This window comes from Talpa europaea (genome assembly GCF_964194135.1).
Source record: "Talpa europaea genome assembly, chromosome: 4".
Classification (NCBI taxonomy): Eukaryota; Metazoa; Chordata; class Mammalia; order Eulipotyphla; family Talpidae; genus Talpa; species Talpa europaea.
This window is the reverse complement of record NC_140070.1, coordinates 97708018-97731303: the sequence shown is the minus strand read 5'-3', so window position 1 is coordinate 97731303 and position 23286 is coordinate 97708018. Positions and strand designations below refer to the sequence as shown.

The window sequence follows — 23286 nt, the reverse complement described above, 5'->3', positions numbered from 1 at the left end:
ACCAAGAAGTCTTTCTGGAATATCTTCCCCTAATGAGCCTCAGCAAGACTTTAACTTTCAGACAGTATAAATTTCACTGTATACAGCCTGAATCCCATCTTCTAACTATCCCCATCTCATTGTAGCTTCACAAGCACATCCTGCTAACATAGCCAGCAAGGAAGAAACATTACTTTCCATATATAACATAAGAGAAACAAAGAGATTTGTTCCGGAGCCATTATTCAATTCTTGCTGGCTGAAGAGTAAATGAAACATGTAGCTCATTATTCTTCTACATTTTCTGATGGCATAACCTTTATGACAGTTCTTTTCCTACATAGTGAATCTCTTTGTGTGTGTATACATGTGTTTTATCAGTTGGCAGAAGGATATGCTACAGTTATGGATAGAGTACATAAGCAAGAATATAATTTAGATTTGCTTCACTTTTTCATACTTCAAGGCAAAGAGAAGATTGTTGCAGGGCTATGAATTGTTCACTTTCACTCTGAAAGACACACATTCACTACGCGCTAGTAAGAAGGGTCCATTTTAGATGAATAGTTTCTGGTCCATTCCAAAAGCCCAAAGACCCTACCAACTCATACTAGAAAGCAATAAAAACAAAAAAATAGCATCATCTTACTTGACCAAGTATGTGCCACTAGGGGGGGAAAACATTAATATTAAGTGTGATTTATAAGGAAAGGCAAGTAATTTTTTGTCTTTCTGAAGAAACCTTAAGAATTGTCATTACCAGGACTCCCTGGTGGTGCAGGGAGTGTTAAAGACACAGTGTTATCAAGCTACCAAGCTATCACCAGCTACTGCAAAATGAGTTGGATTCCAGGCCAGGGAGCTAACCCACCTGGCTCAGCAGACCTCCCCTGTCTCGTCCACTGCTCCCCTCAGCAGTGCATTTCAGTAGAGTCACCTGTTCTGCTCCCCACTCTGTCTCTGGTGAATCCTCTCACCCCTCCCGCCCCCCACACACCTTTGGTTTGTACCCCAGTTCTTGTATACATAAATAAATAAATCTTAAAAAAATTCAATTTGATCAACTCACGCTATTCTATTTGAAATGGTGGCAATTCTTTTTTTTTAAGATTTATTAATTTATGCATACAAGAACTGGGGAGCAAGCCAGAGGTGCAGGGGATAAGAGGATTCACCAGAGACAGAGTGGGGAGCAGAACAGGTGGATCTATTTAAATACACTGCTGAGGGGAGCAATGGAGGAGACAGAAGAGGTCTGCTGGGCCACATGAGTCAGCTCCCTAGCTGGGATTCGAACTCATGCTGCAGTGACTAAAGATAGCTTGATAGCACTAGCACTAATACTTTAATCCCTGCATCACCAGGGAGGCCCCAAACTGAAAATTTTCATCTTCCACAATCTTCCAATTGTGATTTGAAGGTTAAAAATGTGTGAGAATTACTGAGTCATCATATCTAATTTGCATATATCATCTACAAAAACTTTTATCTAGCTGTTTGATAGTCCAATTCCAAATACTAGGAAAAGTTGTATTAAGCCTATCCACATAACTATTATGTTTTAATAATAATCTACTGAGGAAATTTTAAAAGTTTTTTAACCTCACTTGTCTGTCATATACATCAATGACTGTATACAAGAACCCAAGACCGTAAGTACTCTTGAAGTAGCCCTAATTACTTTAATGAACTAAGATAGGCATAAAATAAAGTCTGAGATAAAAGTAAAACTCTTGACAGTAAATTATGGCCATGCTAGCTATAGTTTTCCATGTTAAAGACAAGATTAGGGGGTCTATGAAGCAAGAGTCCAACCATATCAGGAAATATTACTGTCAAATGTTAAGTGTCAATCTCAAGTATAAAATGATACTAGAAAATCCCATTGTGATTTCTGAGCAGTCTCCTGCATCTCTAATATAACAAAAACATTCCTAGAGGGGCCTCCCTGGTGGCGCAGCGGTGGAGCGCAGGGTTGCGAAGCTGCCCGCGGCCTCTGTGGCTCCGGTTCGATCCCCAGCTGCTCCCCGGCCACTGGAGGAGGGTCCCACATGGCGCGCAGACCTCTCCTGCCGCCCGCTGCTCCCCTCAGCAGTGTACTTCGGTCCTCTGCCTGCTCTGCTCCCCGCTCTGGCTCTGGTGAATTCTCTCACCCTCCCACGCTTCTGACTGTACCCAGTGCTTGTATAAATAAAAAAATAAATCTTTAAAAAAAAAAAAAAACAAAACAAATTCCTAGAGCTGACGTCCTAGATTTTTTTGCCCCTGTTTGAGATTTCTCTGCTGCCAACCCTATCACCTTAAATAATAAGGAACTCCAGTAAAGGGAAGATGGTTGAATAAGAGGCCATATGCCCACAACTGAAAGAAATGATAATCCTGAATCTATATCGTGTTATATACCACCACCTTAATTTAAAAAAAAAAGATACAATTAAGGAAAAAAAGAAAACCAAAGATGCCTCTTTAGTATACCATTGCATACTTGCCATATGGACCTGAAAGGCAGAGAAGACCTAGTTGAATGCACTTATTACTTTACAGATGTTGAATCTAAACCCAGAAAGTACAAAGGATGATTTGAAATCATCATCAGAATCTGAATAATAACCCAGGTTTTTAAAATTTTATTTTGGGGTTTAGTCTGCTCTGCTGAAAATACAGAGCATTTATACTATGTATGCCCTGTAAGATATTGGATCTATTAAAAATATGATACTATTCATCATTCTTATGAAAACAATTTATGGAGAATTCTTTTAAATAAGCCCAGAAATAAATTATTTGCTTAGAGTCCAGCTTTATTGCTGAGAGATCAATAACTAGTTAAAGCTTTTTTGAAGAAGGCAATGATCCAATTTCTTTTTTTTTTATATGAATTGGTCTAAAGTTCAGCATCTGTTTTAGTCATTTTCTTACAACACAAATCTCAAACATGGCTGAGAATTTTGACAAAATTACACACCACTTTCCAATCTTTCCCTTCTCTTTATTTTTGCTAAAAAACATACCATTAGGTTCCTTTCACGTCTGGTTATAGAAAGCTTTAAACTCTTCATTTAATGAAGGTGTGATTATGAGGACAAAAATAAAATGATGACCACTAAATGTTTTCTATTTCATTAGATTGAATGTTCAACTCTCTTTTCATGTTTATCTAAATGGACTGACAATATAACTCCTACTTTTCTCCTCTTTTTAATCCTTCTGAGATTGTATGAAAATAAAAAGAAAAAATTTGAGAAATATATACTAATAGCAGTAAAATATTATTTTATGTTTTAAGAATATAAATTTCAGTTTATATTTTCAGTTCTAAATACAATTTCAATATTTTAAAGTTGGGGAATTACTTACATGCCTTTCGGTATATTAGCTTCTTTTACAAAGTGATAAATTATTTACTATGAGCTATGAAACAATGGATAATAGACCTCACATATGAGTTTCTTGACTTTAAAGCACATCTCCTCCTCCTATCTTTTCTTTGATAATACTTTTTATTGCAGAGATAAAGATTGCTGTACAATATCTCCTTTTTTATTAAGTTCTTTACTATTTGAGTTATAAAGGCATCAAGTCCTTTGGAGATGCACCTGCCAAAAGGAAGATAAATGAAGCAATTTTTAAAATACTAATTCTTATAATCCAAATTTTAAAATAAGGCCTCCCTGGTGGCGCAGCGGGTTGAGCGCCGCACTGTGAAGCTGTCTACAGCCTCTGCAGTGCGAGTTCGATTCCCAGCTGGCCAAGGAGAAACCCAGATGGCACAGCAGACCTCTCCTGCCTCGCCCGCTGCTCCCCTCAGCAGTGGCTTTGGTCCAGCTGCCTGTTCTGCTCCCCGCTCTGTCTCTGGAAAATTCTTTCACCCTCCCGCACCTCTGACCTGTACCCCAGTTCTTGTATAAATAAATAAATCTTTAAAAAAATTTTAGAGTAGAATTCACCAATACTAAAATAATATATAGTATATAATAAACATAAAATGACTTACATCTGGTTGAGAGCTGAAAATTTAGAGTTTTATTTTATTCCCAGTGTGTATGATTGAAACAGTGCTACTCCCTTAAGAACGATCCATCTCAACTGAACTTTATAGCTCTCGTAGGCCTAATGAAATAACACTTGAAGAACTTTCAAACTAAAAACCAAAGACTCAGAACTAGTTTGATATTCCCAATAATTCTGGGGTGATGGAGCTGTGAGGCAATTATGGTAAATGAAAATGGTTATTACTGGTTGCCCAACAGTAAATGGGCTACTGATGGTTCACGGGCAAGAGTGTAGAGTATACAATTAGACAAGCGAGGGTATTTTCTAGGTTAAGACATGATGCTAGTGTTTCTCAGATATTATACTTGTCTTCATTTCTTCCAGACTAGTGTCCATTGAGGTATCAGGGTTTAATAAGTGACCCCTATAATCAGACTGTCAGAGTTCAGCTCCTGATCCAGCCATTGGCTAGCTGCTGACAACGACCAGGGGTTTTAGTCTTGCTAAACCTCAGGTTCCTCATCTGTAAAAGGGGAAGGAGAAATTACAGTACTTATAACAGAAAGGTTATGACAATTAAATGGAATAATTCCCACATAGCACAGAGTCTGTCATTTAACACATTCTCATTAAGTGTTACCTGTTATAGAAACTTAATATTTGAAATCTTGGGGAAAAAAACTTATAAACCAACTATTCTTTTCTTAAGGATGACACAACTGAGGCCCAAAAAGAAGCAGTGATTTGTTTGAGATCTCACCGCTGGCCAGTAGAAATATTAAGCTAGACTCCTGATCTTCCTATTTCAATCCAACATTCTTTCCCCTGCTCAATCTCACCAGGAATGCAGGACAAGTCCTGATTTGTGTTTCCCAACAGTAGTCAGAATTTGTTATAACTGCTAAAATGAACATAAAATGCAGGCATTGAGGTAAAAATAGCACCTAAAAAGAGAAGTAGAGCTGCAGGGCTAAAGTCAAGGTGAGGATTTAGAGGGCTATCAGTTTGATCACAATTTTTTTCACTGGCTGTTTCTAAGAGCATAATACCTAGTTACATTGCTCCTACTTCTCAGATATAAAAGTAGAAAGGAAAATATTATCAAATGCCACTGAATTGTTGTCAAAAAAAACCAATAAAAATGATTACTCTAGCAATATAAAAGCAAGCCATAAAAGCTTAATAATCAACAGTAGTTAAGCAGCAGGCCTCTGAGTATCTGACAGGGTATCCGTGTTTTATAGACAGCATTTATGGACTTTCACATCCCAAATTTTCACTCTTTATGAGTTGTGTATAAATTTGGGAAGTGGTTGAAACCACATTTCAAATCAAAACCACTTATGAGGCACCTTGCCAAATAAGTGTAAATATCCTCAGGAAATTTCAAATCTAACACAGAGCTCTGAGGAGGTAGATCTATCCTTTAGAGAGCTAAAAATATCATGGGTGATCATCTTAGAACTTAGGAAAATTGTTCTGGGGCGCATAAGGAATTTCCCCCATTCTAAAAACATATGCTAGATATTTCATTTTTCTGGAAATATCTAGCATAATTATTATTGTAGATATTATACATTTTGTATCTACTCTTTTTGCTAATAATTTAGCTGTAGAGGCACATGTATAGAAGTTTTTTAATAATATGTAGCAAACTACCTCTTAGCCTCTAAAATACTGCCTCCTTCATATTTTGTCCCATGGCACTTTGGCACACAATATTGCAGAATTTAATTTGAGTTAAAGATTAGTAATGTGATTGCTCAGGACCACCTCCTGAATTTCATCCCACAACCACTACCAAATGAGGACTCCTTAAGATCAACAACCAGGGTCTCCCTGGTGGTGCAAGGGGTTAAGACACAATCTATGAAGCAATCCACAGGCTCTGCAACACAAGTTTGATCCCTGGCCAGGGAGATACCCACATGGCACAGCAGACCTCTCCTGACTCACCCGCTGCTCCCCTCAGCAGTGTGTTTCAGTCTGCCTGTTTTGTTCCCCACTCTGTCTCTGGTGAATCCTTTCAACCCCCCCCCCACCTCTGACTTGTACCCCAGATCTTGTATGCATAAATAAATAAATCTTTAAATAAAAAAGATCAACAACCAGATCTTCCTTATCTTTGGGACCCTAATACCTAGCATGATAGAAAATTAATATAAATAAATGGAAGAAGGGAAGGCAGAATAGATGGAAGGAAAATGTGGAGACAGAAAAGAGAAAGGGAGGAAAGGTAGAAGGAAGTAGAATAGAGGAGAGGAAGAAACATAAGAACACACTGAATTAATTCCTCTATTTGGGAGATGAGAAACAAAACTCTCTTTCCCAGGTCACTTCTACTGATGACCCCAATTTGAAAGAGGTAATGATACAAAATAAAATTCAGCTAAGATCAACACACCCAAAATCTAGGGTCACTAGGTGTGACACTTTGTACTTTTGTCAGTCCAGAACCCTGTGACAGCCACCCGTTCAATATCTCTGATTTCCAGTCGCCTGGATGTGTTATCTTGGTAATAATACATCACTGAATATGGCCACAGCAGAAATTTTGGAGTCCTCTCCAAGACATCAACAGGATATCATGGAAAAGAAACAGCAGAGAATTCCTTTCCTGAGAACCAATATTTTTTAGCAGGAGATGCCAACATCATAAGCAGTAAAGAAGGCTTGAAAGTTCACTCATGGCTGAAAGGGGACAGGTCCTGGAGATAACTTAAATACTCTCCCCCTCCTGTATAGGAATCATCAGCCGAAAGGCATTGAAATCTTTTTGTCATAGGAAAATGAAGAGATGGATAGGCAGAGGGACAAAGCAAAGAGAGGGGGAGATAATTGGAGGATTTAAAACAATAAACAAAACAACACCAAAGATCCTCCTGAAAATAGCATCCATCTGTAACAAACCCATAATTAGTAAAAGTAAAATAAATAATATATTTATAATTTACAAAGCATTTCCATATACATTAATAAGCAATGATCAGATTTGGTCCAAGATTTTTTACCCTCTTATTAAAAGAGAAATTGTTGCTTGGAATTCTTTTTTGATTAGTTCTGTCCCCCAATCCCATTACATTCTCTCAGATTACCTCTCTGCACACCCTTCAGGCAGCCACAGAACCCTAAATCATCCTAGTACATTTCCAAACAGTACAAACCTATACAGCAGTTTTGCAAATACTGTTATTTTAATCTGAATTAGAATGAAATCCAATAGGAGATAAAGGAAAATGTGGTTGAGGGCTCGTAGGAATTTGGACCTGATATGCTGCAATAGATCTTCTTGCTGGCTCTAGTTTCTGTGATTCTATGACACTGCCCATATCTGAGTAATTTGTGCTTGTCACATAAAGCAGGCAAGGCTAATAGTCCAGGAAGAAACTACAGACAGTATTTCAGAATCTCGTTGGGAGGACAATACCTAGCTGAAGCTCAGAAACAATGTAAAATAAATTTCCCTTTGTGTTTACCTTCATGTTGAACCTCCCTGACAGTTTCAATTACCTTTATTGCATATAATAAAATCAGACTGAGACATTTTTAATCAGAATTTGTAAATCTTAGGACACTGCATGATCATATTTGTTTTCACTGACCAGACATTCGTAACCAAACAAATGAATGAAGTAAGCAAGGCTGCAGGAGGGATTATGAATGAGTAAACAATTATTATCTGTAAGTTAAATCTAGTCAATTTCCATGCATTCAACATTTGACATTTATTGAGCATGTGCTATATGAAATACTTCATTAATTCATTTGGAATTATAACTTGAAAGCTGATAAAATGAAATTTTCTTAAAAATGTATTTTCGATTTTTCATTGATTCAAGCAGTCCTTTATTAAAACAAATCATGAGTGCACAGCTAAATTCTCATTCTTTCCTTTTATGCTTGTAATTTTAGAAATCCCAGTTAAAATATGTGGCCTGCGAAGTTTAAAATATTTTCTGTCTTTTAAAGTATGTTTAATTTCTAAGATTTATGAAAATGACACAATAGGTACTCTGCAATATGCAAAGTGATTTCCAGACATCATCTCTCAGGCTAGAACTTACAACTTGCGGAAAAGAGTTAACTAGGTTTATTTTGCTCAGTGAATTAAAACCAACACCCCATTCTTTATCACATGTCTTACCTTTTCCAGGGAACTATTCTCACCCTCCCTTCTCAAGGGCTGGAGCAAGTATGTAGTTAGAACACAGTTCAAAAATGAATCGTTGATAGAAAGAGGCATGATTTATTTGGAGCTAGAGTATGCTAATAACAATAATTAATTTCTTACTCACAGATGTTTGGGGGTTATTTGAAAGCAGTAAATTTTAAAATATCTGGAATAATCATCTGCCATTCTATAGTATATAATTTAGAGAAATGGCTCTTAGGGAAAGGTCCAATGGTTACTTTTTTAATGTTTCAGTCAGATCACAAAACATTTCCTAGACAAATGATGAAGTAGGTCCTTTCACAAGGGCACAATGTGGTCTAGTCCAAATTTGGGTTCTTGGACACCCTATGCATTAATCCAGTTCTAAAGGAGTAAATTCAACCTTTTAAACTAGAATAAAAGGAACTTTATCTTTAAGGGTCTTTGGTGCTGAAAGGTATGCGTGGGTCTTAATCTACTAGAGAAAGACCTGAGAGATTGTTGGCTTCTTTCACCACTATGGGAGGTTTGGGTTGAGGGACGTTCTAGGCTCCAGGAATCAAAGTCTGTGAGATTTATCTAGCTCTGGGAATTCTCTATTCTAACTGTGCACAGGCAGTTGGGCTATAATAGTGAACACACTCCAACTTTGAATTCAAAGTTCCAAACTGGAGAGACTCCAATCCAATGCCTTTTATGTAACCATTCTCCACCCTCAGTTTTTATGCATATGTGGATATGTGAGAAAGCTGTATCTTCAAATAATAAGATGATGACTTGTGTTTGAATTCAAAACATGTTCTATAGTTGGTATTTTTTCTTTTGTTCTTGGCAACATCAACAGACTTATTTTCCTAATTAGTTTGACCCTCTTAATGTTACAACTAACATTCTCTGAGCATGCACACACATAATGCTCACTTTTCACCAACTGATGGTAGGGAGAATGCTCAGAAACATATTGTGGGACATGGAAAGGTAGTCTGAGGTTATGTTTTTGCTGTCGTCAATTCATAAACTGGATCATTTGGGTCAACAGGGAGCCCACTGTTTATATCATGCACTTCCTACAGCCAGATACTCACATTAGCTAATTCCTATCCTTAATAAATATATATAGCCTCAGGATTACTTCCTTACCGTTTATGCCAATTCAATTAACAAGGTAATTGCCAGAACTGCCTGTTACACAGGGTGGTGTGTCATTTTCAGGCTTGGAAATATTTGAGACCCTTAGTCGCCAGGGTTGGCCTTCCTCCTACCACTTTGCAGATGGAAGCACAGCTCCCCTTGATGTCCTCCCAAACACCTTCTCTCCACTTACTCCCTCTCCCATGATGGTCTGGGTGACCCTGTCTTCTGAATAGGACCCCTGGCCCACCCCAGGCCTCTGACCCTGGCGGGTGCTCACCTAGCTTCTCCTCGGCTCGGCTGCTCTCCGCAGTCTCCGTCGGGGGCTGGGCTGATCCCTTGGCGGCAGCATCCTCTGCAGCAGGGGTGGCGGCAGCAGCAGCAGTGACAGCAGCAGGCACATCGGCTTGTTTAGGCTCCTCCTTGGCGGGGGCATCCTCGGCCTTGGAGGACGGCGAGTTGTCAGTGGAAGCTTTAGTGGCACTGTCTGTCTCAGCAGAGCCGGCCTTCTCCTCGGAAGGGGCAGCAGCCTGGGGGGCCGCCTTCTCAGCGGCAGCATCAGGAGCTCCCTCCACTTTCTTCTCCTCGGAAGGAGTTTCGCCTGCTTTGCCCTTCTCCTCGGACTTGGGGCCCGCCGCTGGGGCCGCTTCAGTGGTCGCCGGGCCGTCCTCTTTCTTCTCCACCCCGTCAGCAAGGGGGGCTTCATCCTTCTTCTCATTGGCTTCAGCCTCGGCGGTTTGGGCATCACTCTTCTCTCCTTTGAGCTTTTTCCTTGTTATATGTCCACGGAAGCTCGCCTGAATTTTAGTGGCGGCCTTATGAGCTTTATCTTCTGGTTTGATGCCATCTTGTTCGATCTTTTGGTCCTCATCATTTTTTTCAACCTTAGTAGAGAAAAGGAGACAGAGAATGATGTTCTTTTCTTTCACATCACAGCATTCAACAAATATTTATTGAATGATTGATTCTGCTCATGGGTTTAAGAAGTCAAATACCCTGGCAATTCAAACCAAGCCTCTTCCCAATCCATGACAGGGAATTGAGCAGGGCACACATTGTTTTATGTGAGGAAGAGTGTCCTTTTGGCCTTCTAGAACCACTTGTCACATTCTGAACAAATACCTCAAAGCCTTGGAATGCATTGATATTTTGTATATGTATAATTTTATATCTATTTCTTTCCCCAGTGTAATGTTGTTCTACTGCCAAACCTTTACCAAGTCTCTGTTTAGATGTAACTTGACAATTTCATTTTACGTGCACTCTAGGTTTTAATCAAAGTGATATTAAAAGACATTGGTTTTGCAGGGTTTCTGAAAGGGACTCTGCAGTACTTTATGATTTTAAAAATAATACGGAAAAGGGCCTCCCTGGTGGCGCAAGGGGTTAAGCACCATACTGTGAAGCAATCCGCAGCCTCTGCAGCGTGAGTTTGATCCCTGGCTGGCCAGGGAGCAACCCACATGGGGCAGCAGACCTCTCCTGTCTCTCCCGCTGTTCCCCTCAGCAGTATACTTCAGTCAATCTGCCTGTTGTGTTCCCAACTGTCTCTGGTTTATCCTCTCACCCGCCCCCCCCCCCCCACGCATCTCTGGCCTGTACCCCAGCTCTTTGTATGCATAAATAAATCAATCTTTAAAAAAATAATATGGAAAAATCTATTTGTTTTCCCAAGATTTCAAGTCTAGTCAGGAAACAGATTCAGGGCAACAAGTATGGCAAAGATCTAGACAATCAGCATTTTGTGCAAAAATGCAAATGCATTCCAAGGTTTTGAGGTATTTGTTTAGAATGTGACAATTCAGCATGCTGGTCACAAAATGACATGTACTCTGCCCTGCGTGTGGGCCATCATCTTTGATAAACACACCAGCCCTTCAAAATTTGAATATAGAAAATGGACATTATTTTTGAGTTAAAAAAGGAAAAGAATGGAAACACTATTTCCACTTTTGAAAGAATCACGTATATTTGCTAAATCAAAATTTCTTATTCCCCAAGCAATTTATACCTCAAATTAGTTTTATTTTATTGTCAACAAAATACTATCTATCTTGGTACCAACAGAAAAAGCTAGAATAATTTTTTTTTTATCATTTGAATACAACATTGACAGCATAAGATATGCTGCAAATATTTTTCCCCACATGGGAATCAAAACAGGATAGAAATGGAAAGTATACTCTTGGAAAGAGATGTGTGGGCAAATACACATATTCTGTAGAACTCCATTACCCACCACGGTTGTGTTCCAATGCAGTTACTTATAGGCCTCCTTCTTTCCTTTAACTTTTGTTCACTTTTGTGAATACTGCTTTAAGCACTGGGGAAATACAGCAGTGAATGAAGCAGCCTTCAAAATGCCAATAACTATAAAAAGTGTGTTTACTTATGTACTAAGTTCTACACTTGGCCCCAGTTATGACCATGGCCTGAACTTGGCTTTTACTTCAACTTAGGAAGTATGTCCCAGCAGGCCAAGCCATGGTATGTTTTCTACCTGTCATACCAGCTCTGCCCCAATGACCCAGACCCTGCTGATCATGATGTAGGCCTGTTTGATTTTTGCAAAAACATATGGGCTGTTGCTACTTTGGTCCATTAACATGCCAGTGAATGTACAAAAGTACTATTTTTTAAAAAATAAATTGTATGTGAAACTGAAAGCAAGATTGACAATTTTCTGGTAAAATTCAAGACAAGTCTTTCCTCTTTCTCAGTTAACTGTGCATGTATTCATATAAACAATGGAGGCGTTTCATTGTTCATCCAAGGAAAAGCCCTCTGGAGATGGGTGTCCTTCCCTTCTCCCAGTGCCATACTGCCACTCTGCTCAGTTCTCTGATGCACCACCTCCTTCCCTTCCTGCTCTCCTGCTGCTATTGATGACTCCTACTGGGATACACACAGCACAATCTGGGGCACGGGAGCAGCTGTCCCTTCCAGAGCTCTGCTCAGAGATGGAAGCATAACCCTGTTAAATTCACAGTTGTGAATGAAGCATGGAGCCAAATGTTCTTAATTTACTTTACCCTATTTTGAGTTTTCTGAATGAGCCACCACCTTATGTGATAGGACATCTGTACTTGCAATGTTGATGCCAAGTGGTTCTTTAATACAAAAACTGTTCCTTGTGAAAGCAGACAAACCAATTATTTTAGAGTGGGCAGGTGTGCAGAAAAGACCCTCTAGTGACTCAAAAAAGTGACAATTTAAAGCATGTTTTTTCTTTAAGAACATAAAGCAAAGGAGAGGAAACCCTTAAGAAGTTGGAAAATATAAAAGAAGGAAACTGGGAATCTGAGATATAAAGAGAGAAACTTTACTTGGACAAAGGAAATGTTGCTCAATTCTTTACTCCTCCCCACCCCCAATATCTCTGCTTCTCTCAGTTTCTCAGATCACCTGCAATGTAAACTTTCCAAATGATCAGAACTTAAGCACCTGAACATAGATAGAATCAATGTAAAAATGACTGGAAAGGCTCAGCCTAGATTTTGTTGCCAAGACTGTAGAACCAGCCTCACCTGAATAACCCACAAGTATAGCATACACAGAGAGGAAGGGGTGAGAAGAATGGAGAGGCACACGAGTGTCCAGAATTAGGAGAGGGAAGTAAATACAATCTGACAAAAGTGAGGTACCCAAATATGTGGATACATCCAAAGAGATGTTCAAAGTACCCCTCCAAGAGAGGCTCCTTCAGGAAGCAGTGCTGGACCACTTACCAACATAGCATTTCAGGGAACCTGGATTTTAGAGATGGGTCGGTAGAAGACAACTAATGCAAATTTTTTAGATAGTCAGAAGGAAAGAGAAAGAAGAAATGGGGGAGGGCAGGGAAGAGGGACAAGAAGGGAAATGGAAACAAGGAGAAATAGGAAGAGAAAGAGGGGGAAGAATGGAGGAGTAGAGAGGGAAGAAACCAGCCTCAGCTGAGGCTAGACTAAGGTGACTGAGCAGAAGTATCCAAAAGCAAAAAATTTTACGTTAAAACTGGATCTTAAGCTAGACAGCGCCAGACAATACAAGTGTGTCTTTCTTTTTTACCTGTAACTGATTCTGTTAACATGGCTTAAACTATAGGTTATTTTCTGGTGAAATTCCTTTTGTAGTGCTAGAAGTAATTGGACTGGGAGTATGTTTTGCTGAGATACAAGATAAAAGGAGAACATTTCCCAAGATAGGCTGGAGGGCTAACACCAAGGTGTCAGGCTGCATAGACTTTTTCCCAAGTGTAAATAAAAGAGCTTACCTAAGACAAGGGAAACATTTGAGCCCAGACAAACAGAATCATTTTGTACATTCAGCACAATCCTTTCACACAAACTTGTGTCCTGAAAATTTAGGCAACTTGCCTAAATTCAGACTCAGTCAGTCAGTGACCTAATTTGCATTTGAAGTCACGCTTTTCACCCCTCCTACCCTTCCCAGGTCCAATTTTATTGTAGTATTAACCTGGAATAGCTTAACCTTTTTTGGATCAGATAATCCACACATCATCATGTCAACATTCTCATTTCTTTACTTGTATAACAAAGTGACTGCCCATTGTGCATAATAGATGTGTTAGTAAGCTAACAGATACTGTCTCTCCCCACTCAGGGTTCTCATAATACTTTGACAATGATTTCCCAGAAATTCAGGGTAGATACTGATCTTATACCCATCTTGTCAATAGTCTAATGTGTGATTTGTAGATGGAGAACCAGTAAAAGAGAAAAAACCAGAAACTGGTTTTAAAGGCTGAAGAGTCAGTTCTTATGTCTCATTAAGATAGATTTATTTTTTAAACTGAACTTTGCCACAAATATGCTTTGTACTGAGTTCCAGTGTCTGCGGAGGGAATTTTAAAATTCTCTCATTTTTACAGGGCAATTTTTCTATCTGGGAATTAACTGAAGAGGACATTCCAATGCAGTGTATGTAACAAGAATATTAGTATGAGTTGTCATTCCTTTTTAAGTAAACTTTATTGCTATTACTTAGCGTATTTACTAATCAATTTGTTTGGGAACTCAATTTATGAAGTATTAAAGTAAACCAAAATATGTTAAATCTTTATTTCTCAAACAAACACTGAAATCTTGACTGAATATTGTTCCTAATAGAGAGTACCATTATACAAACTTAATGGGATCTGGTCAAATTTCTAAATCCATGAGGTAAAAGGACAAAGGAAAAAGGACATTTTCATCAAATATAAGAGTCACAGGTAAGAAAGCTAAAGATAAGAAATATTTAATACCATTGTTGCTCTGAGTAATACTTTCCTTTCCCTCTGAGGAGAGGGAAATAGAAAACTTAGAAGTCATTCTAAAGATGTCCAAACATTTGTATTCACTATGTTACAAAAAAGTTTTGTGCACAAATCTGAGGATGCCTAACTTTCAAAACTAACATAATAACATTTAACTGAGATACTGCTATTTATTTTACTTTTCCCAGTGACTATAGGACTATTTCAACCTTCCAAGAACAGAAAAACTTCGACCTGTAGCCTCTCTGCCAACTATAGATGCTACATTATAATACTTTAATTGTTAAAAAACAAGAATGAGTTTTAAATGCTTGAAAAAAATTGAGGCACACCAATTTTTCCTTTATAGACATCTTTAGTAAACCAAAATGTTTTCAGTTTTGGACCTCCCCAGTGGCACAGTGGGTTGAGCGCTGCAGCCTCTGCAGCACAGGTTCAATTCCTGGCCAGCCAGGGAGATACCCACATGGCACAGCAGACCTCTCCTGTCTCTCCCATTGCTCCCCTCAGCAGTGTCTTTGGTCCGTTTGCCTGTTCTGCTCCCCGCTCTGTTTCTGGTGAATTCTCTCACCCTCCAGTGCCTCTGACCTGTACCCAGTCCTTGTATAAATAAAAAAAAACTTTAAAAAAAAAGTTTTCAATTTTATTGAGCCAAAGATATTTCTGAGAAACAAAATCGAAGGGCCAGAAATATCCAAAGAAAAGTTTTCACTAACACGCTACAGTTTTCACACCTATCAGAATCGTACAGAGTCCATAAAAGGACCAGAATAAAGTATTGATGAATATATATGAATCTGACAAATACCTACATATGATTTGCTTTATTTTTTGTTCATGTATTGAGGTGAAATTCACATGAGGAAATTTCATTCTATTTTTAATCACAGTTGATTTTAAGCACAGTTGAGCATAAACTTTAGGGAAACTCTCTAATTATGAAAGGAGTTCACCATGGAGCTTATGTACTTTATTTGAACTTAGTTGAAGATCAAAAGTCCAGTGAAATGCCCCCATAGAAAAGAAAGGGAAGGATGAGCCAACCTGAACTGTCTTCAGTTCAAGGTGTCATTTAAAAGATGAATAAGCACAACTGGGACACAGAGCGTCCTGGTTTGAAAATCAAACTGAGGGTCTGATGGGTTGGGGACAGTTTGCAGGTAGTAGCAATGAAGCCATTGTGCTTTTGCCAACAATTGTCATCATAATTTAAACTATGAGTTTTCATCCAGAGAGAAGTCTTTTACAGTTCCTGAGTAGGTGAAAACACACATAAATGATGTTAGAGCAATTCTCTAGGGCACTGTGAGACAGCAAGTGTGAGCTTGCAAATTCTGCTTGAGTGGTAATGAGGGAACTCACCCCTTCCAATGAACAAAGTAGCACATTGTTATAGCTCCAGAGACTAAACTGATTGACCAATTATACAAGAAAACTAAGTCTCCTCTACTAGAAAGTGGAATAGTAAAATTAACTTTTCAGATAATAGTTGGTAATCAAGATATGGGTCTCATATCAATTTCTTATATTATTTATTTGACATGTGTAGTCTGGCTTCTTCCAAATGAATGAGGTGGCACATTCAACTCTATTTAAAGTACCATTGGGGAACTCAGTTTCCACTCTACCAAAATAGCTTTTATTTTATGTATATTTGTCCTACAAAGACACATAGAAGAGCAAAGAAGACGTTATAATTGGCATCTTCCAACAGACAAAAGTCAGCAAATGAAAGACCTTGCCTATTTTACTCACAGCTGGATCTCCAGTTTCTAGAATGGTAGGTGTCTGTCTCTTTGTGGATGTTTAGTTGATATTTGCTGAATGAATCCAAAATTGGAAAATATCAACTAGTGTCATTTTGGAAAGGTTATAAAATCCAGTTTTCATTTTGTCATCTTTAAAAGCCATGATTTCCCAATGATGACTTCAAAGTCATCTAACTAAGTATATGTCTCCACAATACCTAAATGAATAATTGATTTCATTTGATAAAGTTGAACACAAAAACCAATTATAGAAATGAATGAGTAGAGGTCAAACAAGGAGAGAAGTCACAAAACTATAGAAGTGACATTTATAATGATAATAATTTTAAAATACTTAGAAATGTCAATAAATCTAAGATTAAAAATGACTGACTTAAATCATCTTTTCTATAGATTAGCTAGTCAAATCAAATTATTTTTCAAATTATTTTTCAAATATATGTCATTTATCTGTTTCTCCTTTAATAAAATAAGTGAAAATATTCATGAGATATTGTTGGAGACTCTCCTCAACCCTCTATTTATACTAAATCTGCATAATGAGCCTTAGGATATAAGACTATAAACTAGGGATGGCTAGTTATTATAGTTATTCAAAGAAGGACCCCCTTCCCTTCCTTAAACCAGCTCTGAAAGAACTTGGGGTTGAGATGAGGTACATATGTATACTAGTTCATACAGGCTGGACAGAATAATTTGACTAAACTTTTTCAGGAAACTTTTGGGCATGATAGACATGACTATAAGTCACATTACTGATTCAAGGGTCAAAGTCACTAATGCCTTAGCAATTACCTGCCAAGTGTCAGCTCTAAGAGGAAGGGGTTCCACTTTTTGAGCAGTGGGAGAACTTTCTAATGAGCACTGCCAATTGCAGTTCATGAATTCTGCATGTGTTCACTACTTGTATAAGTGTTCACTGTCTTTCCACTACCTTTCAAGTGGCATACACAAAGGGATATGTGGGCAAGGTGAGGGAAAACCTGCATCCTGCTATTGGAAAGGTCTCTATGTTACAATGGCCACTGAACAAGAACAAAAGGGAAGGACTCCCCATCACGCAGCTATAAAGGCTAAAATCATGACAGGGACAGTTTGGCTTCTTCTGCTAGCAAGTGCAGAAAGAAGAACAGCAGGCAACCTATACATCTGGAAAAAGACAGAAAAGCTGCCACCTGCACAAAGCCCCTTGTACCACCATCACAAGTGAATTTCTCCCAGTTAAGTTCCCAAAAGCAAACCACAGTCCCAAGTAGCTGCAGGAGGTCCTGAGAGACAATCAGCAGGAAAAGAAGTCCATGTCCATGGTACTTGGCAGAAAATCGACCTCCTTTTAGATAGGCTATCATAAAATGTCTCTTGTTGGATGCTCAAGAATATAAGACATGGACATACATACTTAATTATATTCCCATATTGTTCTACTATATCACACAGTGGTTATTGATTTTTGTTAATCAAACCTTTTTTGTAAGTCCATCGTACCAGATAAACTTCATTCAATGAATAAAAGAATGAGAGAAATCTTTCTCACTTACTCTGAAATAAAACCTTCCCCAAATAACATTGCTGGTGGTGACACCACTTGCTTTTCCTTCTTCATGTTCACAATCACGTGACATACCTTTTTATTGCATTATTTACAGAATCTTTCCTTGGACTATAAACTTTCTAAGAGCAGGAATCTCGTCAGTTTTGTACAATCCTCGCCGTTCCTTCTAAAATAGTGCTGGTGTGTTATTGACACCACAGAAATATTTATTGATAGATATGAGTGGCTCTATGCCACACTGTCAATAACCGGAGCATGTAGATGGTCAGCACCCAGCTAACTGCCTGGATGCCCTTTCTCCAAGCTGGGAAATTCATGCTGGGGATCTTCAAAAGCCACTCTCTTGCAGTCACATTCTTAACTGCTTTTATACCTAGGATGAGTGTACAGGATACATAGTATTCCAATTCAGAGCATTTGAGGAAAGATCACTGTGTCTGGTTTACAAGTGAGGTAACTGAGGAGCCAGGAAGGAGTCCCATGTAATCTAGCTTCAAAATGACAGAATCCACTCTTACTCCTACTTCTGGCCCAGTGCTTCTGAAAAAATAGGAAGCCACTCTACTCCAGCGTGTGAGAGCAGGGGTGTCAGAGTTAGAACTATGCAGGTTTGCACCTAAGCTTTGCCACTTAATTGCCACTTGACCTTGGGCAAATCAGTCTCAGTTTTCTTGACTGTAAAATAGGGGAGTAACAGAGCTACCCCTTAGATTATCATGAGGAATAAGGGAGTTCATGTATGTAAAGTATTTAGTATAGTCTCTGGCATGTTGCTTATATTTAAATAGGGATAGTTATTATATTTTTCTCATCATCATCATTATCATCTTACAGTGATTTCTCCATTATCACTAGATTAAAGTTAAGGTACTTTAATAGATAAATCACAAAGGGAAGGGAGAGTAGAATTCCCTCTATGGTATTACTGATCTATCTATCCTCAAAGAGATAAACTGAAAATTGTCTAAAACAAGTTATAATACTCAATCTACTTGTGTCTTATCCTTGGTAAAGAGACAAATCTGTTACAATGTCAAGGGTAAATCCCAATCCCATTCTTCTAACATTTAACACATAGGAATAGTTGGGAAATCTCCTGTGAGATCACTCTAGCAGGGCTCCACGCCTGCCATCACAAGGCCTAGATGGAGAACTTGGGGCTCCACTTGGCTAATAAAAAAAAACAGTAGCTTGAATTTTTCTATTACGGGTTATGAAGTACTTTCATCTTCATAAAATTGTTCCTCAAGGAATTATAGTGAAATAGTCTGGGCAAGGGTCCTTGTTCATAAGAAACTGAAACAGACAGAAAACAAGCAACTATAAACCAGAGACACACTGGGGGAGGAGGTCAGGGGAGGAGGGATTAGGGTCAAAAAAGGGGGCCGGAAATTGTATGGGGAATATAACAAGATGAAAATGCATACATTGTGCAAAAATGAAAAATGATGCAAAAAATATATATAATACAATAATAATAAAAAGAAAACCCCACAAATAGTAGAGTGGAATGTAAGCCTGAGTCTCCAACTCACCTACATTTAAGGAATCTACCAGACAATTCACTCTGAGAATTCAAAACTCAACATGAAGAAAGTTTCATTGAATAAGTAACAATCTTAATATCAACACTAAGGTTATTTGGAACAGTCTTTAATGAATAGAATTTGTATATATTTCAGGATTTATGATGGAAATGTCTCCAGAATCTCTACATAGGAGGGATTAGGGGCAAAAAAAATGTTTGGGGTGGGAATTAGGTGATTTTCTTGATACTGTACTTGCAATTCAAGTATGCTTTTTACAATATGATTATTTATATGAGATTTCTGGTGGGATGATTTTGCAGACACATTGCTATTTATCAGCAATAACTTGTGCTTGTCTTTATGTTTTACATCAATCATCATGTAAGTAATTTCTCATTTATAACTGCTTGAAAAAAATCTTAGGAAAAAAAGAGCAAGTACATTTTATTTATGACTTTAATATGTTGTACTTTCCATATGTGGGTAAATATTGACTGTTTTTTTGAGGGAAGGGAAGTGATGTCTGATAAAAGGACTGCAATTTGAGGTCAAGTAGACTTCCATTTTAATTGCATTTCTATTCTCAAGCTGCCGGATGGTTTAAGAGCAAATATACATGATCCCAAAAAAACCTGCAAATGATAACTCAGTCTAAATTTGCTCATGTTGTTATTGTCCTTGTCATTCTTCCTTACCCCTTCCTTCCATTTTGGCATCTCCTTCTCTCTAGGTCACCAGGCATTGATTATGTTTCCTTTGACATGACTTCAGGGTCAAGAAATTTGAGTTCAGATCCTGGCGCAGGCATTGTATATGTATGATGTGGAATAAATTATTAATTTCTGTAGAATTCACTATTTTCATTCCTCATTTTGGAATCCTAATACCATACCTACTGTGCAGAACTTTCTTGAAGTTGAAAGAAAATAGTATTTATAAATTAAGAATTCAATAAAAAATTGCCTGGACAAAGTCAATGCAAATGAAGGAAAAATTGCTAGTTTCTGGAGAATAGGAATGGGGTGCATTATTTGATAAATACTTTGTTTTTCTTTTCCCTCTTAAAGCACAGGAAGAGATTTTTCAGAATTATGCACATTTAATAAAAATAATAAATGCCCTATCAAAAAAAAATCACAAAACTCATTTAAAGGTAAAGATTTGTGAAATATCCTTAGACCCCTGGAGAAAATAATTCTAATAATAAATTGAAAAATTATAAAATACTATGTGTCAAATGCCCTTCGAAGCATTTTATTATATGTTTAATATACATAGATACAAAAATAAAGTATATATATTGACAAATTTAATGCTAACAACACTATGCAAAGGATACTTCCATTTCACAGAGGAAGGGACTGAGGTACAGTGACACTAAGTAACTTGCTCAAATCACTAGTAAGTGGCAAAGCCTGGATTTAAACTCAAAAGATTTGTACAGGTTAGATGTCAGGTAAAATGATCCTAGGAAGTCTGTGTCATCTACTCAGCAGGTTTTCCTTCAAGGCCTCTGGGCAATGTAAAAAGCATAGAAGGTAGAAGAATTCAGAGCAGGATTTTGTCAATGTCAGTGCTGGTCTAGTTCAGGTATCTAAAGGACCAAATTTCAGAACTGCCACCCTAATTTCATCTTCCCCTTTCAAATCTCTGAACAATAAAATAGTACAAATAAAGTTTTAAAGTAGAGACTGTGGTATGTGACCTCATCACCCAGGTGATGCTGTGACTCATTTTCCTTGCGAAGATTTTGACAGGAAGATTCACACTTGAGATGCTGAGAACAACTCAGAGATCAGGTTTCCTATTAATTCTGAAAGCAGGAGAGAGAAAAATATCAGAGAGCACAGAAAGCAATACTGAGAGAAGTAGGAGAGGGAGAGCCTCAGGTCAGGAATTATAGCTATTTAATTAAATGAAAGAAGCAGATGAATAAACTGGAGGCACCCTTATGCATTCTTATCAGAAGGAAGCGGTGGAGCAGGTGGTAAAGAGCAGGTCTTGTGATTTATTCCCTAGTCTGAGGATTTAAATCCAGCTAGAGTTCCTGAATTAAACATTACCTTTTCCTTGAACCAACTATTTCTGTTACTTTTTTCTCTCACAGTTGCAGTGAGCCAGATGGGGAAATCCATCTAGAATATTCCATGTAAGTCATACTTGTTGCTCTGATTATATTCTTTAAAAAAAAAAACCACACACTATTATGCCACACAGCTCGTTGGAGGATTTAGTGACAATGAATACCAGGGTACAGATAACCAGCACACCTTCCACTTTGTACAAGCAGCAAAAGGGCACTCTTTTGCTGGGGAGAAAAGGGAGAAAATTACCTTTTATCTGTTTTTGAAATTCCATCCAGGAATTTATGATAACCTGATCAAAACAATTTAGACAAAATTGGGTAAAAATGAGATATTAAGTCTGATTCTGTGGCCTTGAGGTCAATGAAAATTCCTTTCTTCTTAATATACAGACAACTATGAGATATGAATATGCCATACCCCCCTCATAAGCAATGCCCATGACCTAAAGAGCCACAGAGTGCCCAATCTGAGCTCTGTACATTGAAACTGCAAAAATTAGTAGTTTTACAGATGTAAAAATGAGGAAACCTGGTAGACCATCCCAGACTGGAGAGTTCCAGAAGGTGGATAAGGCAATTTTCTCACAGTTCTGTGTTACTCATCACAAGTCAGTAATTTCTCCTGTATTCCTGTGGCAGCTCAGGACTAGATCTAAAACTAGGAATAAAAGATTCCCAGGGCAATCTAATAACCATCATTCTCCGTAGTTGGGTAAATTCATAGCTCTAGACTAGAATAATTCCCTAATTTCTCCCTAGGCTGAACTAAAAGTTAAAATTCTTATCAAAGTCCAGGGAGCTTAACAAAATAAAGCTGCTGATACTTCTGCAGCCCCTATGATTGTACATCAGTCCATTAGTCTGTTGTGCATCCAAGAAACATACAACAGTTCTAAATCACTATGGAGTGTCCAGGTAACAATGGAGGAGTCTGAGGGTGGTGGAGAGGGTCTACAGGGAAGACCTAGACAAAACTTTCCTTTTGCCAAAATTCTGAAATTCCATCTCAAAGCATTTTACCCTTATTTTAAGGTTTCAAGCAGGCACTGAAAGTTAACACAATAGAATCTCTCTTAATTGGTCTGTCTTCCATTCTTTGCTACCTATTTTATCAAGTTGAACTAAAATAGTGTTATGGTTTTATATCATGCCCGCTCCTTCTAAACCTGCCCTCCCAATAAAAACCTTTATATATTTCTATTGCTTATAAAACTAAGGAAATACACTTATTTTAGCATTTGAGAAATTCTTGGAATGGACCCAGATGCCCTTTGTACTTCTCTTTTGGGCACACACTTTACTTTGTCACCTCAAGTAGATCCACATGCTGCTCACTGATGTTTTCCTCACTCCTGAGCTCTATGACCTCACTTACAAACATTGTTCTGTCCTGTGCACTGGCTGGAACCCCACAGGCCCTTTACAACTCATCCCCGAACTCTCCTCCTTGGTTGGAGCCTTGTTTGCATTGCCCTAAATGCAAAACCCCAAGGGTAAGCAAGCTTTCTCGGCAAATGGTGGGATCCATTAGTATCTTTGGTTTTCTGAGCCACATAGTTTCTGTCATAAGTATTCAGCTCTCATTGTAGCATGAAATAAGCTAGAGATGCTATGTAAATGAATGAGTATGGCTATGTTCCAATAAAATTTTATTTATAAATAGTGACATTTGAATTTCATATTTTAAAGACGTCACAAGATATCATTATTCTTGATTTTTTGTCAGCAATATAAAAATGTAAAAACTGTTCTTAGCCCACAGGCTATAGTTTGCAAATACCTGAGGCAGGAGACACCTTTACACTTAACTCCACTGCAGCAATGATTGTATTTT

General features: G+C 38.1%; 1 protein-coding gene across 1 annotated transcript in view; it reads right to left on the bottom strand.

Annotated features, from left to right (window-relative positions):
* Nucleotides 1-23286, bottom strand: part of GAP43 (growth associated protein 43) — an 88259-nt gene that overhangs the window by 29133 nt on the left and 35840 nt on the right. The window contains exon 2 of the mRNA XM_084232243.1: nucleotides 9537-10140. Within this exon, the coding sequence (XP_084088369.1) occupies nucleotides 9537-10140 (604 nt within the window). The remainder of the gene's footprint in view (nucleotides 1-9536; nucleotides 10141-23286) is intronic.